The sequence below is a fragment of the Mustela nivalis genome, assembly GCF_964662115.1.
Source record: "Mustela nivalis genome assembly, chromosome: 17".
Classification (NCBI taxonomy): Eukaryota; Metazoa; Chordata; class Mammalia; order Carnivora; family Mustelidae; genus Mustela; species Mustela nivalis.
Window position 1 is genome coordinate 61,992,671 of NC_139036.1, and position 17,873 is coordinate 62,010,543.

At 55.4% G+C, this 17,873-nt stretch overlaps 2 protein-coding genes across 3 annotated transcripts in view; one reads left to right on the top strand and one right to left on the bottom strand.

The window, feature by feature from the left end:
• Positions 1-17,873, top strand: part of TBCD (tubulin folding cofactor D) — a 154,651-nt gene that overhangs the window by 47,980 nt on the left and 88,798 nt on the right. The window lies entirely within an intron of this gene.
• ZNF750 (zinc finger protein 750) lies at positions 277-4,878 on the bottom strand. The gene is made up of 2 exons (XM_082705652.1): positions 1,846-4,878; positions 277-1,719 (listed from the first exon to the last, which is right to left on the bottom strand). Exons 1-2 carry the CDS (start codon positions 3,282-3,284, stop codon positions 1,005-1,007), a joined length of 2,154 nt encoding a protein of 717 aa, XP_082561778.1. The 5' UTR covers positions 3,285-4,878; the 3' UTR covers positions 277-1,004.

The following is a 17,873-nucleotide window of genomic DNA, read 5'->3' on the forward strand; positions in this document are numbered from 1 at the left end:
AAGTGGGAGGAAGGGGTCCCGTGAAGGCCCATGGGGTGGGGCATGCCGGTGCTGACGGCCTTTTCTCAGGGGGGCAGTTATGGGAACTGAGGCCTGGGGAGGCCAGGCGGGTGTGTGTGCCTGGACGTGGTGGCTGCCGTTGGGGACCGCACACGCAGGCGTGCTCACGCTCACATGCACGGGCAGGGGCTCATTTTCTGTTTAACGGCTGCCTCAGCTTGTTCCCCTTCTCAGTGCCTTTGTTACGGCAGACTAAAGCATCACACAGGGTTCACATATTCTTAAAATCACCTATGAGTTTATTGGAAATTAGCAATATATACATCATTGTAGAAAGTGGAATGTGAGGCTGAACGAGTTGGGAAATTTCCTGTAGCATCATGAGGCAGGAGAACATGCAGGAGCTGCACCAGCAGCCTGTTTTTCCCACTGGAAATAAATTATGTGTATAAATAGCCTCTCGTTGTTTGTGTTATTCACATACAACAAATCACAGAGTTTTTACATAGGGCACTTTAATGACAGTGCTGGAAATGTTTTCTCCTGGCGTGTTTTTTTTTTTTTTCAGTAATTGTTACTTACTTGAAAACACAGTAGATTTGATAGCAAAACAGTTAAAGCAGTTTGTTTTAGTGCTAAGGTACATGTAAGAAAAGTATTTTTAAAAGCTTTCCTATAAGATGGCATACACCTAAAAGCTGTCTTTTAGTCTGTGTATTCAGTTGACATTTTACAGAAACAAAAGGCAGTGTTTAACTCCTCAGTCTTAAGAGTATGAGTCATTTAAATATTTTTACAACCAAAAGTAGAAACACTTTTGAATATTTATGATTAATATTTACAGAAAATGAACTGAAGTTCATGGTTTTCTTTCTTTCTTTCTTTCTTTCTCAGAAGAAAAAAGGAACTGCGTTGTCAGAATTGACCAGATAGAGCAAAGGTACCAGATTGGCTGCTGTTGTGACCTCCTTTGGAAGTCACGCCTGCTCCCCGCGAGCCGGGCACTAAGACACCCGTGTTCTCTTCCGAAGAGTGAACACTCTGGCTGTGTCGCTCTGCTTCGTCTTCTTAGTTCCTTGCTGGGACTTCCCAGCCTCCCTCGGGCTTGTCCGCTTTTGCCCTCTGGGTCTGAGGTCACACGGAGCCTCCTGGCTCTCCGTGGTGCTGGGAGTGGGCGCGTCTTGTTGGCAGGTGGACTCCGGGGCCGTGGGCTCCCTGGCGCCCCCCCGGACATTCCCCGGGCTGTAGGCTGCCAGTTGGCAGAGGGCCACGGCTGCCGTCTGCTTCTGCTCGTCGCTGCTGTCCACCGCTCTCGTGTCCTGGGCCTTCGCAGCAGGGGCTGGGGCTGTTGATGGCACCTCAGGCGCGTCCGGGCCAGTTTGGTCTGTCGGGGTGTGGTCTGGCCCATCTTCGGAACTTCCCGTCTCTGTGTGGTGAGCAGCTGTGGTGGCAGGTTCTGCCTCTCGCGGTGGGCTGTGGAGGGAAGGTCTCCGGGTCAGGACGTTGCAGGGGTCTTTCACCGAGAGGTTCAGGGGCATGTCCTGCAGCTCCGCATAGTCCTTGTACACCGGGCTGTGCGTGGCCGCCCTAGCCTCGGGTTTCTTGGAGAGGTTCAGCGGAGCTGTCCGGGAGCTGTCCTCTGGGCTGGAAGGTGTGGCCTCCGGGCCACGAGAGGCACTTCCCGCCTCAGCTGGGGCATCTCCGTTCATGGCGTCAAGGCTGGAAGAGGCAAAGAGAGGCCTTAATAGAACCTTGCTTAGAAGAGCATTTTAGCATGTATGAGGTTGGCTGATTGAGCACAACCAGAGACATGCTTCGGAGATTTTGAAAATGGAATTTTCTTACCTTTTTGCAGACTCGTCTCTGTTTTCCGGAGCTTGGGAATGTGGGCGCTCTGTGCTTTTCTTGACAGGCTTGAAGGCTGTGAGGCTGTGTTCAGGCTGATGGAGCCTTCCCAGGGCGCTGGAGGTTGGCTTGTCTGAGAGGCTGCACAGCTCTGCGCACGGCTGACTTGTCTGTGTGAAGTTGGTGGGACTTGGCCTTCCCGGGGAGCCTGTGGCTGCGCTGCCTGCTCGAGGGCTCATTTTGGTTCCCTCTGTGTCCCTTTGCCCGTCTTTGGAGGAATCCTTAGCCTCAGGAGTTGGGCTCTCCTTCTCAAACTCGGTGTGTTTTTTGTGGGTGCTGGAAGGATTTGACTTGGATGGACTCAAGGCTGGGTAGAGCAGGGCGGCTTCTTCCAGTAGGTGGGAGCTCTGATCTCTGGAAATACCCACGACGGGTGGAAGTCTGAGACCGCAGGAGGAGAACGCAGACTCCGGTCTGTAAAACCCGTAAGGAATCGGCAGGCCGGACGGGTACTGCTGAAAGAACCTGTAATGGTCATATGCCGAGGGGGCGTTCAAGTGCTTCGGGACTGGCCCCGGGGGAGGCAGCAGGTGCCTCTGGTCTTGGGCCCCGTAGACGGAGAGCAGGGGGGCCTCGCATTCGGGTGAGTTCCCGGCGAGTAGGTAGGGTGAGTAGATGGTGGCCAGTCCGTGCTCTGTGTAAAAGTGTGGTGAGTACTCCGGGATTGCGGGCTGCATGTAAGGGGAAATGGCACCAAACCCCTTTGTAGCAGGGATTTTGTGTGCGAACTCTGGTGGGAGGAAAGGCGAGCCGGCTTTCCACGGGTAGCCGGGAGCATGGAATGCAGACTTGGTGTGGAAGGAGGTGGCTTTGGCCGTGGGGTTGGGCAGTGCCAGCAGCTCAGGAGCCCCCGTGCGTTCTGGCCCTTTCAGTCTGTGCTCTCCCACCGGTACAAACGCCGAGGGCCGCGCAATGCCTTCCAGAACGGGCTGGGTGCCCCTGCCGGCCTCTGGAGCTGGGCTCAGGGGAGCTGCTTCCTCGTGGAGAGCGGGCTTCTGTCCTGGGCACCGTTGGGGCCCACGTGCGTGCAGGTCCAGGTTTTCCTTCACGTCGTCCTTGGCAAGGCTTTGCTGGAGCTTGGCGTCGAAGTGTGGGAGCCCGCTCGCGACAGGCTGGGCAGAGGCGGGCTTTGCGGCTGCATCTGGCTGGTTCACTTGCTTGGGGTCCAGGGAGTTGGCTTTGGGGCACTTAGGGACGCGGTCCTGCTCTGACACCAGAGTGATGGAGTTCTTGCAGAGACCGTACTTCATGTGGTTGAAAAGGTGCGACTTCTCGTTGCAAGTGAAAGGGCACTGGAAACACTTGTACTTGAAGGGCTTTCCCGGAGGCCTGGGGATGTAGTGCGGCTTTTTTGGTTTCCGCTCTTTGAGAAGACTCATGTTCTTTCTTGCAGTGTGGGCGCTGCTGCTCTCGCCGGTCCGATCACGGCTGGTTCCTGTCTAGTTACGATCTGCGGGGGCCGCTTCTCCTTCACTGGCTCTCCCTGGGCTTCTCTTTGTAGACTGCAGCCCGTGCTGGGCGTCGGTCCGGGACGTCTTGCTCGCTGGGGCCGTGTGCTGCAACAGAGGAGCACAGCCTTAGCGACAGGACACGGGCCTTGCGGGTGGGGGAGGAGTTGGCCCGGCTTCATAATGCTGGCCTGGGGGGATGGACGGGTCCCACCCTCGTGCTGGCCAGGATGACACGCGCACCAGGTGCACCTGCTTCTATCCTGGCCACCAGCCCCTGTGATGTTCCCATTTTCTCAAGTCTGACCTGAAAGGTTCTCTCGGGGCTGTGAAGAGTGTGGTGTGTCCGCGTCAGCCCCGAGAACGCCTGTACTCTTGAGTAGACCCCTTGGGAATCTTTATCCTGTGACCTGAGGCCTCTGATGCCAGGAAGGTTGTAGCCGGAGGCCAAGGGACTGTTGGGACCCCCTCCCCCTCCCCCCACCCCGACCCAGGTCCATGGCGTCTGCAGTGCTGGTCTGACTGTGCTGACCGTGACTACAGGGTCCGGCCTGTGCGGGACACCCACATGGCTTACTTAGAGCCACGGAGTCTGGGTGTGACCCGGAGTCAGCGCTCCTTGACTGTCCTGTCCTGTTTAATCACGTTGTGTGCTGTGCGTGGGGACTTAGAAAAGATGTAAATATGCAGTCCTACCCTGCTGCTCCCAAAATCAAACGAAAAGTCAGCTTTATCGGAGAGGAGCATTTATGCTGTCTCAAATACAGAGGTAAGTGCTGTGTTTATGTCGACTCTGGCGATCTTGTGATGCTATCAGGGTGAGTTTCTGAGCCCTGTGAGGGACCCAGCATTCTTCTTGGCTGCTTCCACCGCCCGCCCCGGGAGCCCTGTGGAGTAAGTTCTCGCACTCCCCCCGCGCCCGCTGGGCCAGCAAACGCAAATGCGCGTGGACAGCTGAGAGCGCGTTGGGCCCAGGGCGCCTGCCTGCCTTTCCGGCCTTCCCTCCGAGTGGGGGTGCTCGTCTGAGAGATGGTTGGGTCGTGGCAGGACGCCGTCCGAGCCTTCACCCGTGGAAGCAGGCCCTGGGCCATCTCTGGCAAAGTCCTGGCCTGCAGTGTCTCTGGCCTTCTCTGCCTAACCCCAGGGCCCACTCCCTGATCTCTGCCCCCTCCCAGGCTGAACCGTAGAGCTCAGCCTGCTTCCCTGAGAGGCTGCCCTGCACACCCCTGGGGCGCTCTCCCTGCCTCATAACCGAAACCGAGAACAAAGACGTGCGGTCTGGGAGGATCTCGCATGGGCCAGCCGTGGAGTGACTGACTGGGAGGGAGCGTGTGGGAGGGGAGGCTGCAGGGCTGCAGGGCGACAGGAGGAGTCGGCCTGCTTTCACTCAAGAGCTGCAGCTTCTCCACATTTTCAAGCAGCTTAAAAATAAAATTAAAAGGAAGTGATTTAACAAAACTCTTCTCAGATGTCGTTTTGCTTGAAGGAATAGGCAGATGAGGTCAATCCTGAGTCTTGTGGGATTTCGTGGGTAAAGCATCACTTTCTAGACATTGGGTGGTTAGACAAGGCTGGAAAACAGCCTTTCCAAATGGAGAGATACATATGGGAAACTGAAGAGACTGGTTTTCACCAAATAAAACGTAGTTTCTCTGAAATGCCTTTCCTTGCCACCGCACGCAGTGCCATGAGCTCATCGGTGGTGTGCAGGGGTGGGGGCAGGTGGAGTTTGGGTTTTCACTTGGATACTTTAATTTCTGAGAAAGCTGTCTGATTTATTCTCAGCAAACTGGTTTCTCTACTCCTTTATTCCTATTCCTTAAAAACACAAAGAAGCACCCCCCACTGCTTTGTCATCCATTGTTCTCCACATGCGGATTTATTACGAGGTAGTTTCTGCCAGGGTCTGCGGCCCTTGTGGTGAGGCACATACATCGCGGGAGAGTTTTTGGCTGCCCTGTGGCCGTGACTGGCAAGGGGGTTTCTCAGAGCCCTGGGAAGGGGCTGTTCATCGGCTCACCCTGCCCCTGTGCCCCTCTCTCATGCGCGGCTGCACGGCAGTGTCAGAGCCCAGCATGTTAGACTTGGAAGCATAGCTTTGTGTCTTTCTAAACTTCCCCTCTTATTAAAGGGAAAAAAAACGTGAAATAACCCTTTATGAGTTCAGCCCATGCCCTGGGGGTTCGGTATGCTCTGGGCTATAAAAGCACGATTTCCTCCGCCCATCCGGAAGCGATTCCCGCCAACCTGGGCCAGCTAGATAAGTCAGCGGGCGTGTGCCGGCATGTCTGCCTGTGCTCCCTGGTTCTGAAGGCGTGAGAACCTCTGCAAGGCAGGTTCCCATGATTGTATAGGGTATGTTATGGCAAAGATCCGAAAAGTGATTTCATCACTCGCTGGAAGCATCGTGATCAAAATGATGACAGTTGCAAAACTTTATCAAGTGTGAGTCCAGAGTCCGGCGATACCGAGAGTGGACACAGACACGCCACCACCAGCCTCTCAAACCCCGGAGCTCAGAGGAATGAAAAATTCCCTCAGGATTTAAGAGATGATTCAGATGTGTTAAAAAATGATGTGTTCGTTGGTTGCGCATAAATAAACCTATGTTAAATTTGCTAAACATTTATAGGAGGCAAGTTGCATTTAAGTTATCTTAGTGTGACCTGGAAGAATAACTTGGGTAATTGGTTTTATGTTAATTTTAATGTATACTTTTTTCAATCAAATGATGTCGTATGTAAAGTTCTGGTCTGAATTTTTGTTCTTTGTTCAGTTAGCATCCAGGGACAGTAAATAGTTTCCCTGGGATCATGCCGGCGCCCTGGGAGGTGAGAGTGCTCCAGGGCTGACCTGTGGGGAGGCGAGCCTGCCGCGGACTCACAGGGGCAGCAGTCGTAGTAGCTTTGGGTAAACTGACCTCTCAGGGTTGCACAAGTCACTGATTAAAACAAGGGAGCCCAGCTGCTTCCGATGCCGGCGGAGACAGGCGCATCCACCGCGTCATAGAGATGCAGTAACGTCTGAGAAATTAGTGGGATAAAATGGAGGCTACTGTAAGCTTTCGGAGGGAACAGCCTGGATAGCATGGGGTCAGCCTGCGAGCTCTCCTGTGGGGGGTTAGCAGGGCGCGGGAGCCCGACCTGGCCCCTGGGGCCTCGGCGGTCTTGCCCTGCGTAGGGACATGGTTTCTGGACGTGGTTTGTGGTTTCTGACCGTCTCTACCCTCGGCAGGGCCGGTTTCTATCTGTGGGGCTTGGTGCTTGCAGGCAGCTGCTGGTGTTAAATTTGCCGAAAAAAAGGGTATTGTTGCCAAAACAATGCAATGGAGAACTTTAACTGTTGGTAGTTAAGTTTGGATTTGCATAGAGAGGTGAGGTTTTCCTAAAGGTGCTGCCAGTTTGTCACAGCCTCTTCCTGGAGAGGCGCGCGTCTATCTGAGTTAATCTGGACGCGGAGAGCTGCTGGCCGTGCGGGGCCCCTGGGAGGCGGCTGCGTGGGGACCCGCAGTGTCTGCTTGGTCCGCAGGCAGGTTTGTGGTTCGCTCTCCATAAGCAGCAAGTGCGGGGAGCTGCTCCTCACGCCCCTTCCCTCCCTCCTGTCAGGGTCCGAGTGGCTGTCACTGAGGCTGTCACTGAAATTCGGGGGGGGGGGTCTGTCCTCTGCCTGCCTCTGCGACTTCCCTGTCAGACTTCAGTCAGACGACACGGCCGTGGGCACAGTGTCCACCGTGGGGGTGGGTGGTGACTTAAAGGCGCATAACAGGGCCCTGGGTGAGCTTCCAGAGGTTTCCTGTTTTATTTAAAGATGCCCCTTTTGTGACATCAAGCATTTTAAACGCCTGCTTGTGTTGAACTGATGTACTTTTTTGCCTCAGAAAGTGCCGTGAGCCGGCCCTGGCTGCCTTGGTTCTCCCCCCGCGGGGCGCCGGCGGGACTGCCCACACAGCGCCTCAGCGGCCTGTGGTTTCGGTTGGCCACAGGCTTTTGTTTGCTCGTTTCTGAAGTTCTAAATTGCCAGTGCGCTGGCTTCCCGTAGGTTCCTCAGTGCAGACAGTTAGTGTCGTTGCCGGGTGTAAGGTAATGCTGAGTGTTGAAAAAGTTTCTAAGGAGTTTGAAATCCAGAAAACAGACAAAGAAAAAGATTTTTTTTGAACTTTGATAGGACATCGTAGAGGTAATTACAGCTTAGCTTTATAGGACACCGCTGTGACGGGCTGGCTGCGTACGCTGGTCTCGCGTGCTGCCCTGTGAACTGGACTAGTGCCGGAATGGTCCCTGCGGTGCCGTGCGGCGCTGGCAGGGAGCCCCAGCTGGTAGAGCGTTGTGAAGGGCATGCTATAATTACAATATTGTGATGTGGCGTTATTGCATAACCCAAGGACACGCCATTGTCGCCTGCCCACTGGGGTGTCGCAAGAACGAGATTTGTGAGTTTTACTCCAATTGAGCTTTTCCAGTGACTAACCGCCACGCCCGCCCAGACTCCTAGTTCTTTAAAATGAAGGATAAACTTGGGGCACCTGGGTGGCTTGGTGGGTTAAGCCTCTGCCTTCGGCCATGATCTCTCAGGGTCCTGGGATCGAGCCCCGCATCGGGCTCTCTGCTCAGCAGGGACCCTGCTACCCCCACCCCTCGCCTGCTTGTGATCTCTGTCTGTCAAATAAATAAATAAAATCTTAAAAAAAAAAATGAGGGATGAACTTCATGATGACCATTACCTAGGGAGGAAGACCGTTTTCCAGAAGGTAGTTTGAAAGAATGGATCTGGAAAAAAAACCAGGCCTCTTTGTAGTTTCAGCCAGAGACCCCGAGTTACGACTAGGCGCCTACCAGTAAGTGCACGTAGCTTCAGCTCAGCCTGTCACCAGAGCCAGTCCCCCTCGGCCTCGTTTATCCCGAACAATACCAGTTTGAGGCATTGGGAGGACTTTGTTAATGCAAAACAAAGATAATAAATGTAGACAGAATTTGCTTAAATAAAGTCTGACTAGACTTGGCCATTTGGTCATTAATTGTTGTTGAAACGGGTTTATGAGAAGCTTTGTAAGGGGAAAAAACCCTCTTTTTGTATACTTAGAGATCCTCTTAGGTTTTGTTCTTTGTTTTGGTAAGCACATGTCAAGCCAGTACTTATTTTAGGGACGTTAGGGTGGCACAGTTGGCGAAGCGTCTACCTCCGGCTCAGATCTCACGGATCGAGCCCCGTGTCGGGCTCCCTGCTTACTGGGGAGCCTGCTTCTCCCTCTCCCTCTCCAGCTCCCCCTGCTTGTGTGCTCTCTTTCTCTCTCTGTCAAGTAGATAAAATCTTAAGGAAAAAAAAAGGACAGGACTTATTTTAAACTTCGTAAAGTTTTAAAATGTGACCTGTAAATTTAGCAGTTATTTGAATATATGTATATAAGTTTACATGTATTTGTATATACATTATTCTTTTAATGTTGTAATTTACTCTAGTTTTAAGGTAAGGAACAGGTAAGCACTTACATACGTTTAAGTTTTAGTTTAAATTTTATGTAGAAATGAGGACTTAATTTCCAAATAAACTTGTTCGTACTCTTAGAATAAAGTGTAACCCTTATTAAAAGTTTTGTAATAATGGTCTCCTTTCCAGCGATGCACCTGCTGGGTCCTGAGTAATCCTCAGGGAATAGAGCAAGGCAGAGCACACAGCAGGCAGGTGGTTCGCTGAGCCAGATAGTCAAGTCAAGATACATCCAAGAGCAGTTTTGAAAGAAAACTTGAATTTGAGAAGAAATGGGTACTTACCGGAGATGGGCTGTGCTGGGAGCTGTCGGGAGCGGTGGCTGACGGTGCCGGAGAGCAGGACCTGTTCTCACGCTCGCTCACCAGCTGAAACTGGAGCCGGCAGTTCCCGTGGGAGGGGTTTAAGTGTAGGAGTTGAGCCCTCGGGGCGTAGAGATGCACCTGATATCCCTCCTGCCCGCAGCTACGATTCATGTGTTTGCCCCCACCAAGCCGCCTAGGAGCAGCGTCACCAGCGGGGTGCCTCACGGCCGCTCCCTGCTTCAGGGTGGAGAAGGCCATTTTGGTGCTGGTCAGAAGTTCCTGGGCTGGAGGGGGAGCCGTGTTTGCGGCTGGAACCGAGACTGAGGAGTGTAGATGGGACCCTGACCGGTGTTTGATGTTGTGGCAGAGACACCCTGTGTGAGATCTCCTTCAGAGCCGCCAGCATAAGCAGGAGCTGCAGTCGACCCCAGATTGAGTCTTAAACACATCTCCCCTCGGAGGCCACACTCCCTGGTGTCCTTGCGCTGCGGGGTCTGCGTGAGCCTTTCATCTTGTTGTCTTTCTGTCCTCACCCTTGTGCCTGGGAATCCTTGCCTGCCGTCCTCCTTGTGGGGGGCGGGCGGGGGGAGCCTCCGCCGCCTGGCCGCGGGGGCCTGCCGGCGCACGCCCGGGACCGGCACCAGCACCGAGCTCGCTGCTGTTGCCAGGAGGCGGCTGTGTGCCTCTCACTGCCCCTGGTCTTAGATACAACTGAGACGCTGCATTTTGGAGCCGTGTATCTCCCTCCCTGCTTAAACGGCTTGCTGTTGAACCGTGGCTGTCAGTGAGGCTGCCGTGTGGTGCTGGTTTGGGGACAGGGAAAGGAGGTGGCGTGGGCTGGGGCCAGGCCGCCCCCCACCCCCCACCCCCCCAGTATGCATGGTGGTGCTGGGTCAGGCTCGCCAGGCCAGATGCTGTAGGTTGTTTGTTTGTTTTTAATTCAAGGCTTAGGATTTTACTTTGCTTTATCTTTATATTGAATTCTTTAAAAAAATGTTTTTAGTTACTTTTGTCCAAATTAAGTGACCATGAAATTTAAAGGGTGAAAAAATCGTTCTGTAAGTCTTGTCACAAAACACTAGTTCATTGCTGTTCCTCTGATGAGCCACCCCGAAACTTGGGGCCTTAAAGTTTTCTGACCTCTCGTGTCTCTCTGTGTGGGTCAGAGGTGAGGGCCAGCTCCACGGGCACGGCAGGCTCCGTTGGTGGGGCCCTGGTGGTACTGAGCTGGGCAGAGGGGCCACCATGGTGTCGTCCACCTTGTGTCTTGGAGTGAATGGCTGAGTGCTCTTCTCCATGTGGCCTCACTGCCCAGGCCTGTCCAAGAGTGTGGCTGATGAGGCATCTCTTGTGTCCTGCTTTGTTTGCCCAGCCTGGATGGGAGGATGGCAGGCCCTGTGGCTCATTGGGGCACTGCCACACGGCTTCCCTCCCATCTCTGCCTAGGAGTGGGACTGGAACCTTTTCTTAGCGGAGTACTTTGGTGTTCACTTCCTTGATTCTAAATAACAGAACTCTGTTGCTACTTCTGTTCCCTCCACCTGCCTCCAACTCCCAGTCCTAGGTCTTGTCTGCTGACTTCCTTTGTGCAAAGTCAGAGTTTTGTCCTCCTCTGCCCTCCTGCGTGCTTCCCCATCATCCTGGGGTTGCTTCCCCTCTCTCCTGTATCAAAAACCCGCTTCTGGGATCCCATGTCTTCTCTTTCGGGTTGAGTTTTTACATTGGTACGGAGCACATGCTGTTATTCTGTGTAGGCTCCTGGGAAAGAGTGCGAGAGAGGTGGCTTTGTGGAGACTTTGCATGGTTGATGGCATCTTTATTCTGCCTGGTTGATAGTCTGGCTGGGTATAGAACCCTGGGCTAGATGTTGTTCACCCTTGGTTTTAAAGTTGCTCTCCTCTGCACGTAGCTTTCACGACTGCTGTTCAGAAGTGCCTGCCCACTCTGATTGCCTGATTCTTTCCCTCCAACATTTAAATATGAACGATACTGAGAGAGAGAGAGCCAGCGAGAGCACGTGAGCAGGAGCGGGGAGGGGCAGAGGGAGGAAGAGAGAGTGAATCTTAGACCCCTCAGTTAGCCCGATGTGGGGCTCCATGTCACAACCCTGAGATCGTGACCTGAGCCGAAACCAAGAGTCAGACGTTTAACCGACTGAGTCACCCAGGAGCCCCCAATGGGAATGATCTCAAACAAACAGGGAAGTTAGGAGAATCCTGCACCCGGATTCGGTGATGCATGTTTTCCTAAGTTTGCTTTATCACAGAGGTCTGCAAGTGGTGCCTGTCTGGGGTGGGGGTGATTCCGGCACTCCACGTCTTGGCAGGGAGAACGCGTCCCAGAGCTCTTCAGACCCGTGCAGTTTTTACCTTTAAGAGAGGAACTATGGGCAGATAGTTCCTGACGTGCCTGCTGATGCGCTCAGGGGCACCGTCGGTGGGATTTCTTCCACCCATGCTCTTCTAGAACTTTATGCAGGTTGTGACTCCCGACCCTCCTCCTGACCCGCTTTTTCTCTGTTTCTAAAATGTTTTCTGTCTGGTAGGTGCTGCTTTTCTGCTGCTACGCTGTTCCCGGGAGCGCTCTGGGGTTCTCTGGCGCCCCTCCGTAGCATCTCATTCTTGGACGGTCGTCGCAGGGGCTTCTCTTGTTTCTCCGAGGGTCTTCGCGATGCTTTGGGCAGGTGCCGGGCGTCTCCACCCTCTTACACAGGTTCTGTGTTCTCACTGTGGCCCTCCGTAGCCTCTCGGCACATCTGGAGAAGTGACTGCTGACTTTGCTGGGGCGGGGGCTTCAGGGGTCTGCTTCACTGGCGACCTTCACGGTGCTCCTTGTTTTAGCCACTGCCCTGCTGCCCCCGCAAGCCCCGGCGTTGTCTGGAGCCTTTCAGGGATCCTGCTTGCTGACCAGAGAGGTTCTGGGTTGCCTCACATGCGCTCAGGTGAGGCCTCCAGCCTCCTGAGTGCCGGCCCTGCCAGGCCTTCCCCGTCTCTCGTCACCCTGTCACTCATGCGTTGGAGATGGAAGGTGCTCTCCGAGGTTGCGGGTGGGATTGTGCCGGCTGGTACGTGCGTTCTGTCTCCTCCGTTACCCTGACATCTTGCGGCCAGGTTTCTGACCCAGGTCGCGTCTTCGGGAAGAGCAGGGGCAGCAGCGTGCACGGGCTGAGTGCTCACGAGCTGTGAGGCCTGCGCTCATTTAGTCAATCACTGCGGCAACTGTGGGGTTTGCAGGGCGGCGGCACAGAGACTGTGAACCCTCTGGCTGAGGTCACCCAGCCTGAAGGGTCACAGCAGAGCAGGTGGGGGTGGGGGAGGGAAGTGCCTCCCTGTGAGATGCTAATGGCTGTGAGCTGGCTCAGCCCCCCTGTGCTCAGAACCTGGTGGGAGTGGAGAGGGGCTGGTGGCCAGGCTCTGGGCCTTGGTGGGTCTCACTGGGCCCAATGGGTCGAGTGTGGGGATGGACCGGCGCCGTGGCTGTGGCTACTCTCATGGGGAGCAGTGGTGTTGCCTGTTGGGGGGGGGCAGGCATCATGACCGGACTCACACAGAGCCCGGACTTTCCCGCATGGGGTGTGGGTCTAGCTCTCCTGCAGAAGGGTGAGCCCTGGCGGCTGGCAGCTGCTCGCTGGGCTCCTCCCACCTGCCCCCTGCCCTCTCTGGGTGGTGGGTCTCTCCCTGGCGCCATCCCTGTCCCCTGTGTGCGCCCTGTGCCCCTCCCGTTCCCCACTCAGCAGCACGTCTGCACGTGGGTGCCCTGCGGCCCCACTGCTGACTCCCTCCGTGCGCGGGTGGTTAGGACCGGGACCTCCGTCCTCTGTGCTGCAGGGTGGCCGCGGGCGGCGGCTGCTGGTGGGCTGCCGGAGTCCTGGAAGCAAGCGGTAGCCCAGGGCCACTGCGTGTGCCAGAGCTCTCTGGGGAAGGGAGCATTGGCTTCCTCCTGTAAGGAAGAAAGTAGGAGACGGTGTTCATTTTGACACTTTGGGGGCTGCGTCCGGGGAAAAGGAGAAAGGGAACGAGAGCTCTTTGGGGTGGGATTCCGCGTCTTCAGTCCGGGGGGGATTCCGCGTCTTCAGGTTGGGGGTGATTCCGCTTCTTCAGTTTGGGTGGTGGTTAGAGGAAGTAAGCCCCAACCTGCTGCCGAGGTGACATTTGTTAGGTCTCCTGGTTAGCAGATGCTGTGTCACATCCAGCCCTGGTGGCCTGGCCCGGGTGGGGGTCCCCTGAGCAGGCGAGTGGGGGCGGTGCGTGGGCTGGGGTGCCTACTGCCCAGGCTCTACCTCAGGGCCGTGTGGGAAGTGACGGGCTCAGGCTGGGGGTCCGTCCTGGCTGACCCAGTAGTGAGACTGGGGGGGCCTTTCGTGGCCGACACGGTAGTAAGACTAGGGGGTTCTTTGTGGCCAACCTGGTAGTGAGACTGGGGGTCCCTAGCTGGCCTACACAGTAGTGAGACTGGGGGCCCTTCGTGGCCGACACGGTTATGGGACTGGGGAGGCCCTTCCTGGCCGACCCCACGCCCCTGGTGGGTAGGGCGGCCTTGTGTTGTTCATGTGAGCACACAGGTGTGTTTCTCAAGGTTTCTTGACTGTAATTTGTTTCCAGTTGGAACCCCATAATGAGAAGGCCATCTAAGGAGCCTTCTGTGACCTCTCCAGGCTCCTGAAGCCTCGGTTCTGCTTGTCCTGGGGGCTGTCCTTGGCCCCCATTGCTGATGGGCACCTGTGGGGCACGTGGTGGCCCTCTGCCCCCCTTCTTGGGTCTCTCCCTGCGGGTCGGGTGTTTCCTCCCTCCGTGCCAGAGTCTCGGTGCTGAGGACCCTGTGTCTGCTGCCAGCACCCGTCCTCTGCTTCTGGGTTTTACGCTGCGTTCTCTCTGTAGCCCAAGGGGCAGCACTGTTCCCCCAGATCCAGCGTCTTTCTTAAGCTTTCTTGGGGTCTCTGAAAGCCTGGCAGCCTGGGGCAGGAGTTTGGGCCCTGCCCTCCTGCCTGGAAGCCACCAGCTAGGCCTGCACCTTGTCTTCTGAGATCAGGAACCTAGGAAGAAGTGGCCGCCAGGTTTCTGACCTGGGTCTGTGTGTGCCGGGACATGCCCCTGTGAGCTGAGCAAGCAGTGGGCTCCAGGGACCTTGGAGGGAGTGCGGCAGCGCTCAGGGTCCTTGCCTTCCCCTGGTGTGGGGGCTCGGCCCTTCGAGGCTGAGTGCTGGGGAGCACAGAGTGCTTGCTGGCGTGGGGAGGGCTCAAACGGTGCTGGTCTTCTGGGCGCCTGATTTCTCCTATCAGAGTGTTGAGAGTGTCGGTGGAGTTTTGCTTTGTCAGACAGTGGCCGGTAGAAGCAATGAAAGTCAAGTTAGTTCGGTCATCTTGTGAGGTAGGCCACAGCAGGTGGGAGTGTTGGGAAAGCTCTGTTGTCAGACGTTCCTTTTCTTTTGATGAATAAGTCGGAGATGTGTAACGTACTGCCCCAAATTCCAGGAATGCCACCACGTGGATTTGTGTGGAACTGGGGCTGATTTGGTGTTGGAGGGGAGCTCACAGGCCCCTGTTCCAGCCGGGCTGCGGGGCGGAACGGTGGGCGGTGCCCTCCACCTGGGCGGAGCGGGGCCTGCCCGGGAGCCCCACTCAGCCCGGAGGGCCGGCGGTCTGGCTGCAGGCTCTGAGGACCGGCTACTGGGCTCCGCAGGCTCCTCTCTCTGACACCTTCCCCCCGAGGAGTGCGAGAAGCGAGAAGCGGGGTGGAGATGGGATGTGGAGTGATCCTGAGCCAGAGTGCGGGCGGGAAAGCTCTGTGTCCCTTCTGTTTGGATGGGGTCTCGGAACCCTGTGCTGTGGCCGCTCTGGCTCCTGGGCGCCTCTGCCGATAGGCTTGTTTTGTCCTGGACTGGGAAACCGGTTCAGGTTGGTGAACGTGGGCCAAGTTTGAGGGTTCCCACCGTTTCCTCACCCGCTGTCCGCCCCGGCAGTAAAGTGGGGTTTCGGCCTGCTCGCCTGGGCTCCTTGTGGCGTTCCAGGAGCAGTCGGGGGCTCTTCACCCCCTTTGTGCCGCGTGTGTTGGGGAGTTTGCTTTCGGCGGACGGCTGTCTGCGGTCTGTCGGCCACCACACAGGTTTCCTTTTTCCCTTTTTTCTCCTGATAAAACAGCATCGCTGAGCGACAGCAGGTGTGCTCCTGGAGCCTCTCAGGCTCTGCCTCCGTCCCAGCCAGACCTGGTGACTCGGGGCGCCCTCTCCCCACACCATGGGCTCCCTGTCCGCAACAGGCTTGGCCCTCATGGCCATGGCTCCTCTCGGCTGAGTCCTGAGTTAGTTGGGTTTCAGATGGGGCAGTGAGTCGTTTTCCGTCTTATTTCTAGACTTTTGTCTGGGTCTTTCTATGATCTTCCTTCTCTCTGGCTTCCAGTCCTGTTTTTTTCTCTTGAATACAACAAACCTGTGTTCTTGGTGGTAGCCTTTAGGTTCTGTTGCCTCAGGTTCTTGGGCTTCTGGTTCTTTGTCGTAGCCATAGACACTCCCCCCGCCCTTTCTCCTGTGATAGAAGATGATTCCTTCCTGGCTCGTTTTCAGTGGGCGTGAGTTACTCCGTACGCCATGGGGCGTGCTACAGTGTGGCTCTGTGCTGCTTCTCAGGGTACCGTGGTGGGCAGCCTGGAGCAGGCTTCATGCCTGTCCCTCAGCTTGGCCTTCCCCCACTCCAGATGGTGTGCACGGATGGCCCAGGCTGGGGTCTGTGGCTTGTCACGGAAGCCTCTCTCCTTTTTCAGCCGCCCCAGGAACAAGTCCCCTGCCAGCCCTGCCAGCCCTTCCTCCCACCGGCAGCCCCTGTGTGAGAGGCCCTGGTGTTGTCCAGGTCTCGGTAGGCCCAAGGCCATCTGTCCTGAGCCTGCCGTAGGGTTGGTGCTGTTCCCAGGCCCTCTGTAGGGTATACTTGCTGGCTGTAATCAGAATAGTAACAGTGACGGTAAGAATTCATCTTCATCGAGCACCCGTGTTCTAAGCACTTAGGTGAGTTACGAACCCTCCCTGGTCGCCCCAGGGACTACAGTGTTGCGAGAAGGCAAGGGACTTATCCAGAGCCGCAGAGGCTCTGTCTGCCCCTTGGTGTTTCATCTCCGTGCTGGGGTGCGCACGCTTCCCTTTGTAGGGTGCTGCCACTTACCGCTGTGGTTTCGCGTCATGCTGGCTTAGCTAAGGGGGGACCTCTGCCAGCATCCCCCTCCTGCTGGTTCTCTGAGAGACTGTGTGTGGCTTGGAAGGCAGAGGCAAGGCAGTGCCACCTGGGTGCCTGTGACGCTGACCCTGGGGTGCTGCAGACAGCCTTGTGGGTTGGGTGGCGGCCCTTCTCCCACGGGATTCCCTCCTCGGTCCTCTGGACCCAAGGACCCACACCCTCCAGGCTCCACTTCTCCTCACTCGTGCTCAGGGGTCCCCTGTCCTCACTGCTCCTCCCCATGCTCAGCTCCGGCTGATACCAGGCCCCACAGTCGAGGCGGAGGGAGTAGGTGTGCACAGCCACATCAGCTCTGATCCCTGTGTAAGTTTGTGTGTTCCTTGGCATTCCCCCTGGCTGATGCAAGTAGCTTATACTTAAGGCCGTGAAAAGCAGAACTTGGACGACAGGGATAAATGAGCAAATCCTCTCTCCCTTATCAACAGATTGGTTAGGAAACAGCAGCGGGAAGCATGTATTTGGACAATAGAAGTAACAGGCCCAATTCCCTGGATTTATCCGGGGCTCTGCAGCCAGCCCCCAGGGGTGCACTTAAAATATTACACTGTTACTGGGCCATAAAACACCAGTCTCAGGAAATTTCAAAGACTCTGTAGTGCACAGACTGCATTCTTTGACCACGAAGCAGTGAAATTAAAATTCAGATACAGAAGATAAAGGTAAAACGTGAATTTTTAGTTTGAAAACATACAGATCTCTAAATAACAGGTGAATCAAAGAAGAAATCCCACTAGTAATTTTTTTTTCTTCCTTAAGTAGGCTCCACGCCCAGCCTGTAGCCCAGCATAGGGCTTGAACTCAAGACCCTGAGATCGAGACCGGGATGCTCAACTAACTGAGCCACTTGGGCACCCCCCACCCCATACAGTAATTTTACAATAGAAATTTAAAGATCGAAATGAACAGTAATTAAATTATTACCTATCAAAACTTTTGAGATGTGGCTGCTGTGTGTTTGAAGGGGAGCTTAAAATGTTGAGTAGGAGTTGTGAAACTGGCCCACGGGCCCAGTCTGGCCTTAGAGCCAACAGTGGCTTTTCCTTTTTTACATGTTGTCTTTAAAAAAAAAAAAAAAGGGAGACTGCTATGGCCTGCAGAGCTGGAGTACTCAGGCTCTGGCTGACCCTGCCTGACCCTGTGGCGGCAAAGAAGGAAGGTCCCGGGTGGAGGCCGAGGGGATGGCGATGGGCGGAGCAGCCAGGCGGGCAGTGCTGGAGACGCAGATGGAAGGCCGGGCCCGAAGAGGGTAAGCTTCTGGCTCGGTGACGGGTCAAGAGGCAGAGCAGCCAAACCGTGCGGCAGGGGAGCTGTGCGGCGTGCTCTGCAGGGACTAGAGCGGACCCAGAACGTCTCTGCTGCTGCGCTTGGTCGCTTAGACGAAGTAGACATCCCTAGAAATGCGGTTTCTCACCTGTGCTTTAGTACCCTTGTTTATGAATGTAAATATGGAAATGGCATGTAGATACTGACCTTCTAGGGGTACCTGTTATGTAGCTATTTAAAAATAGT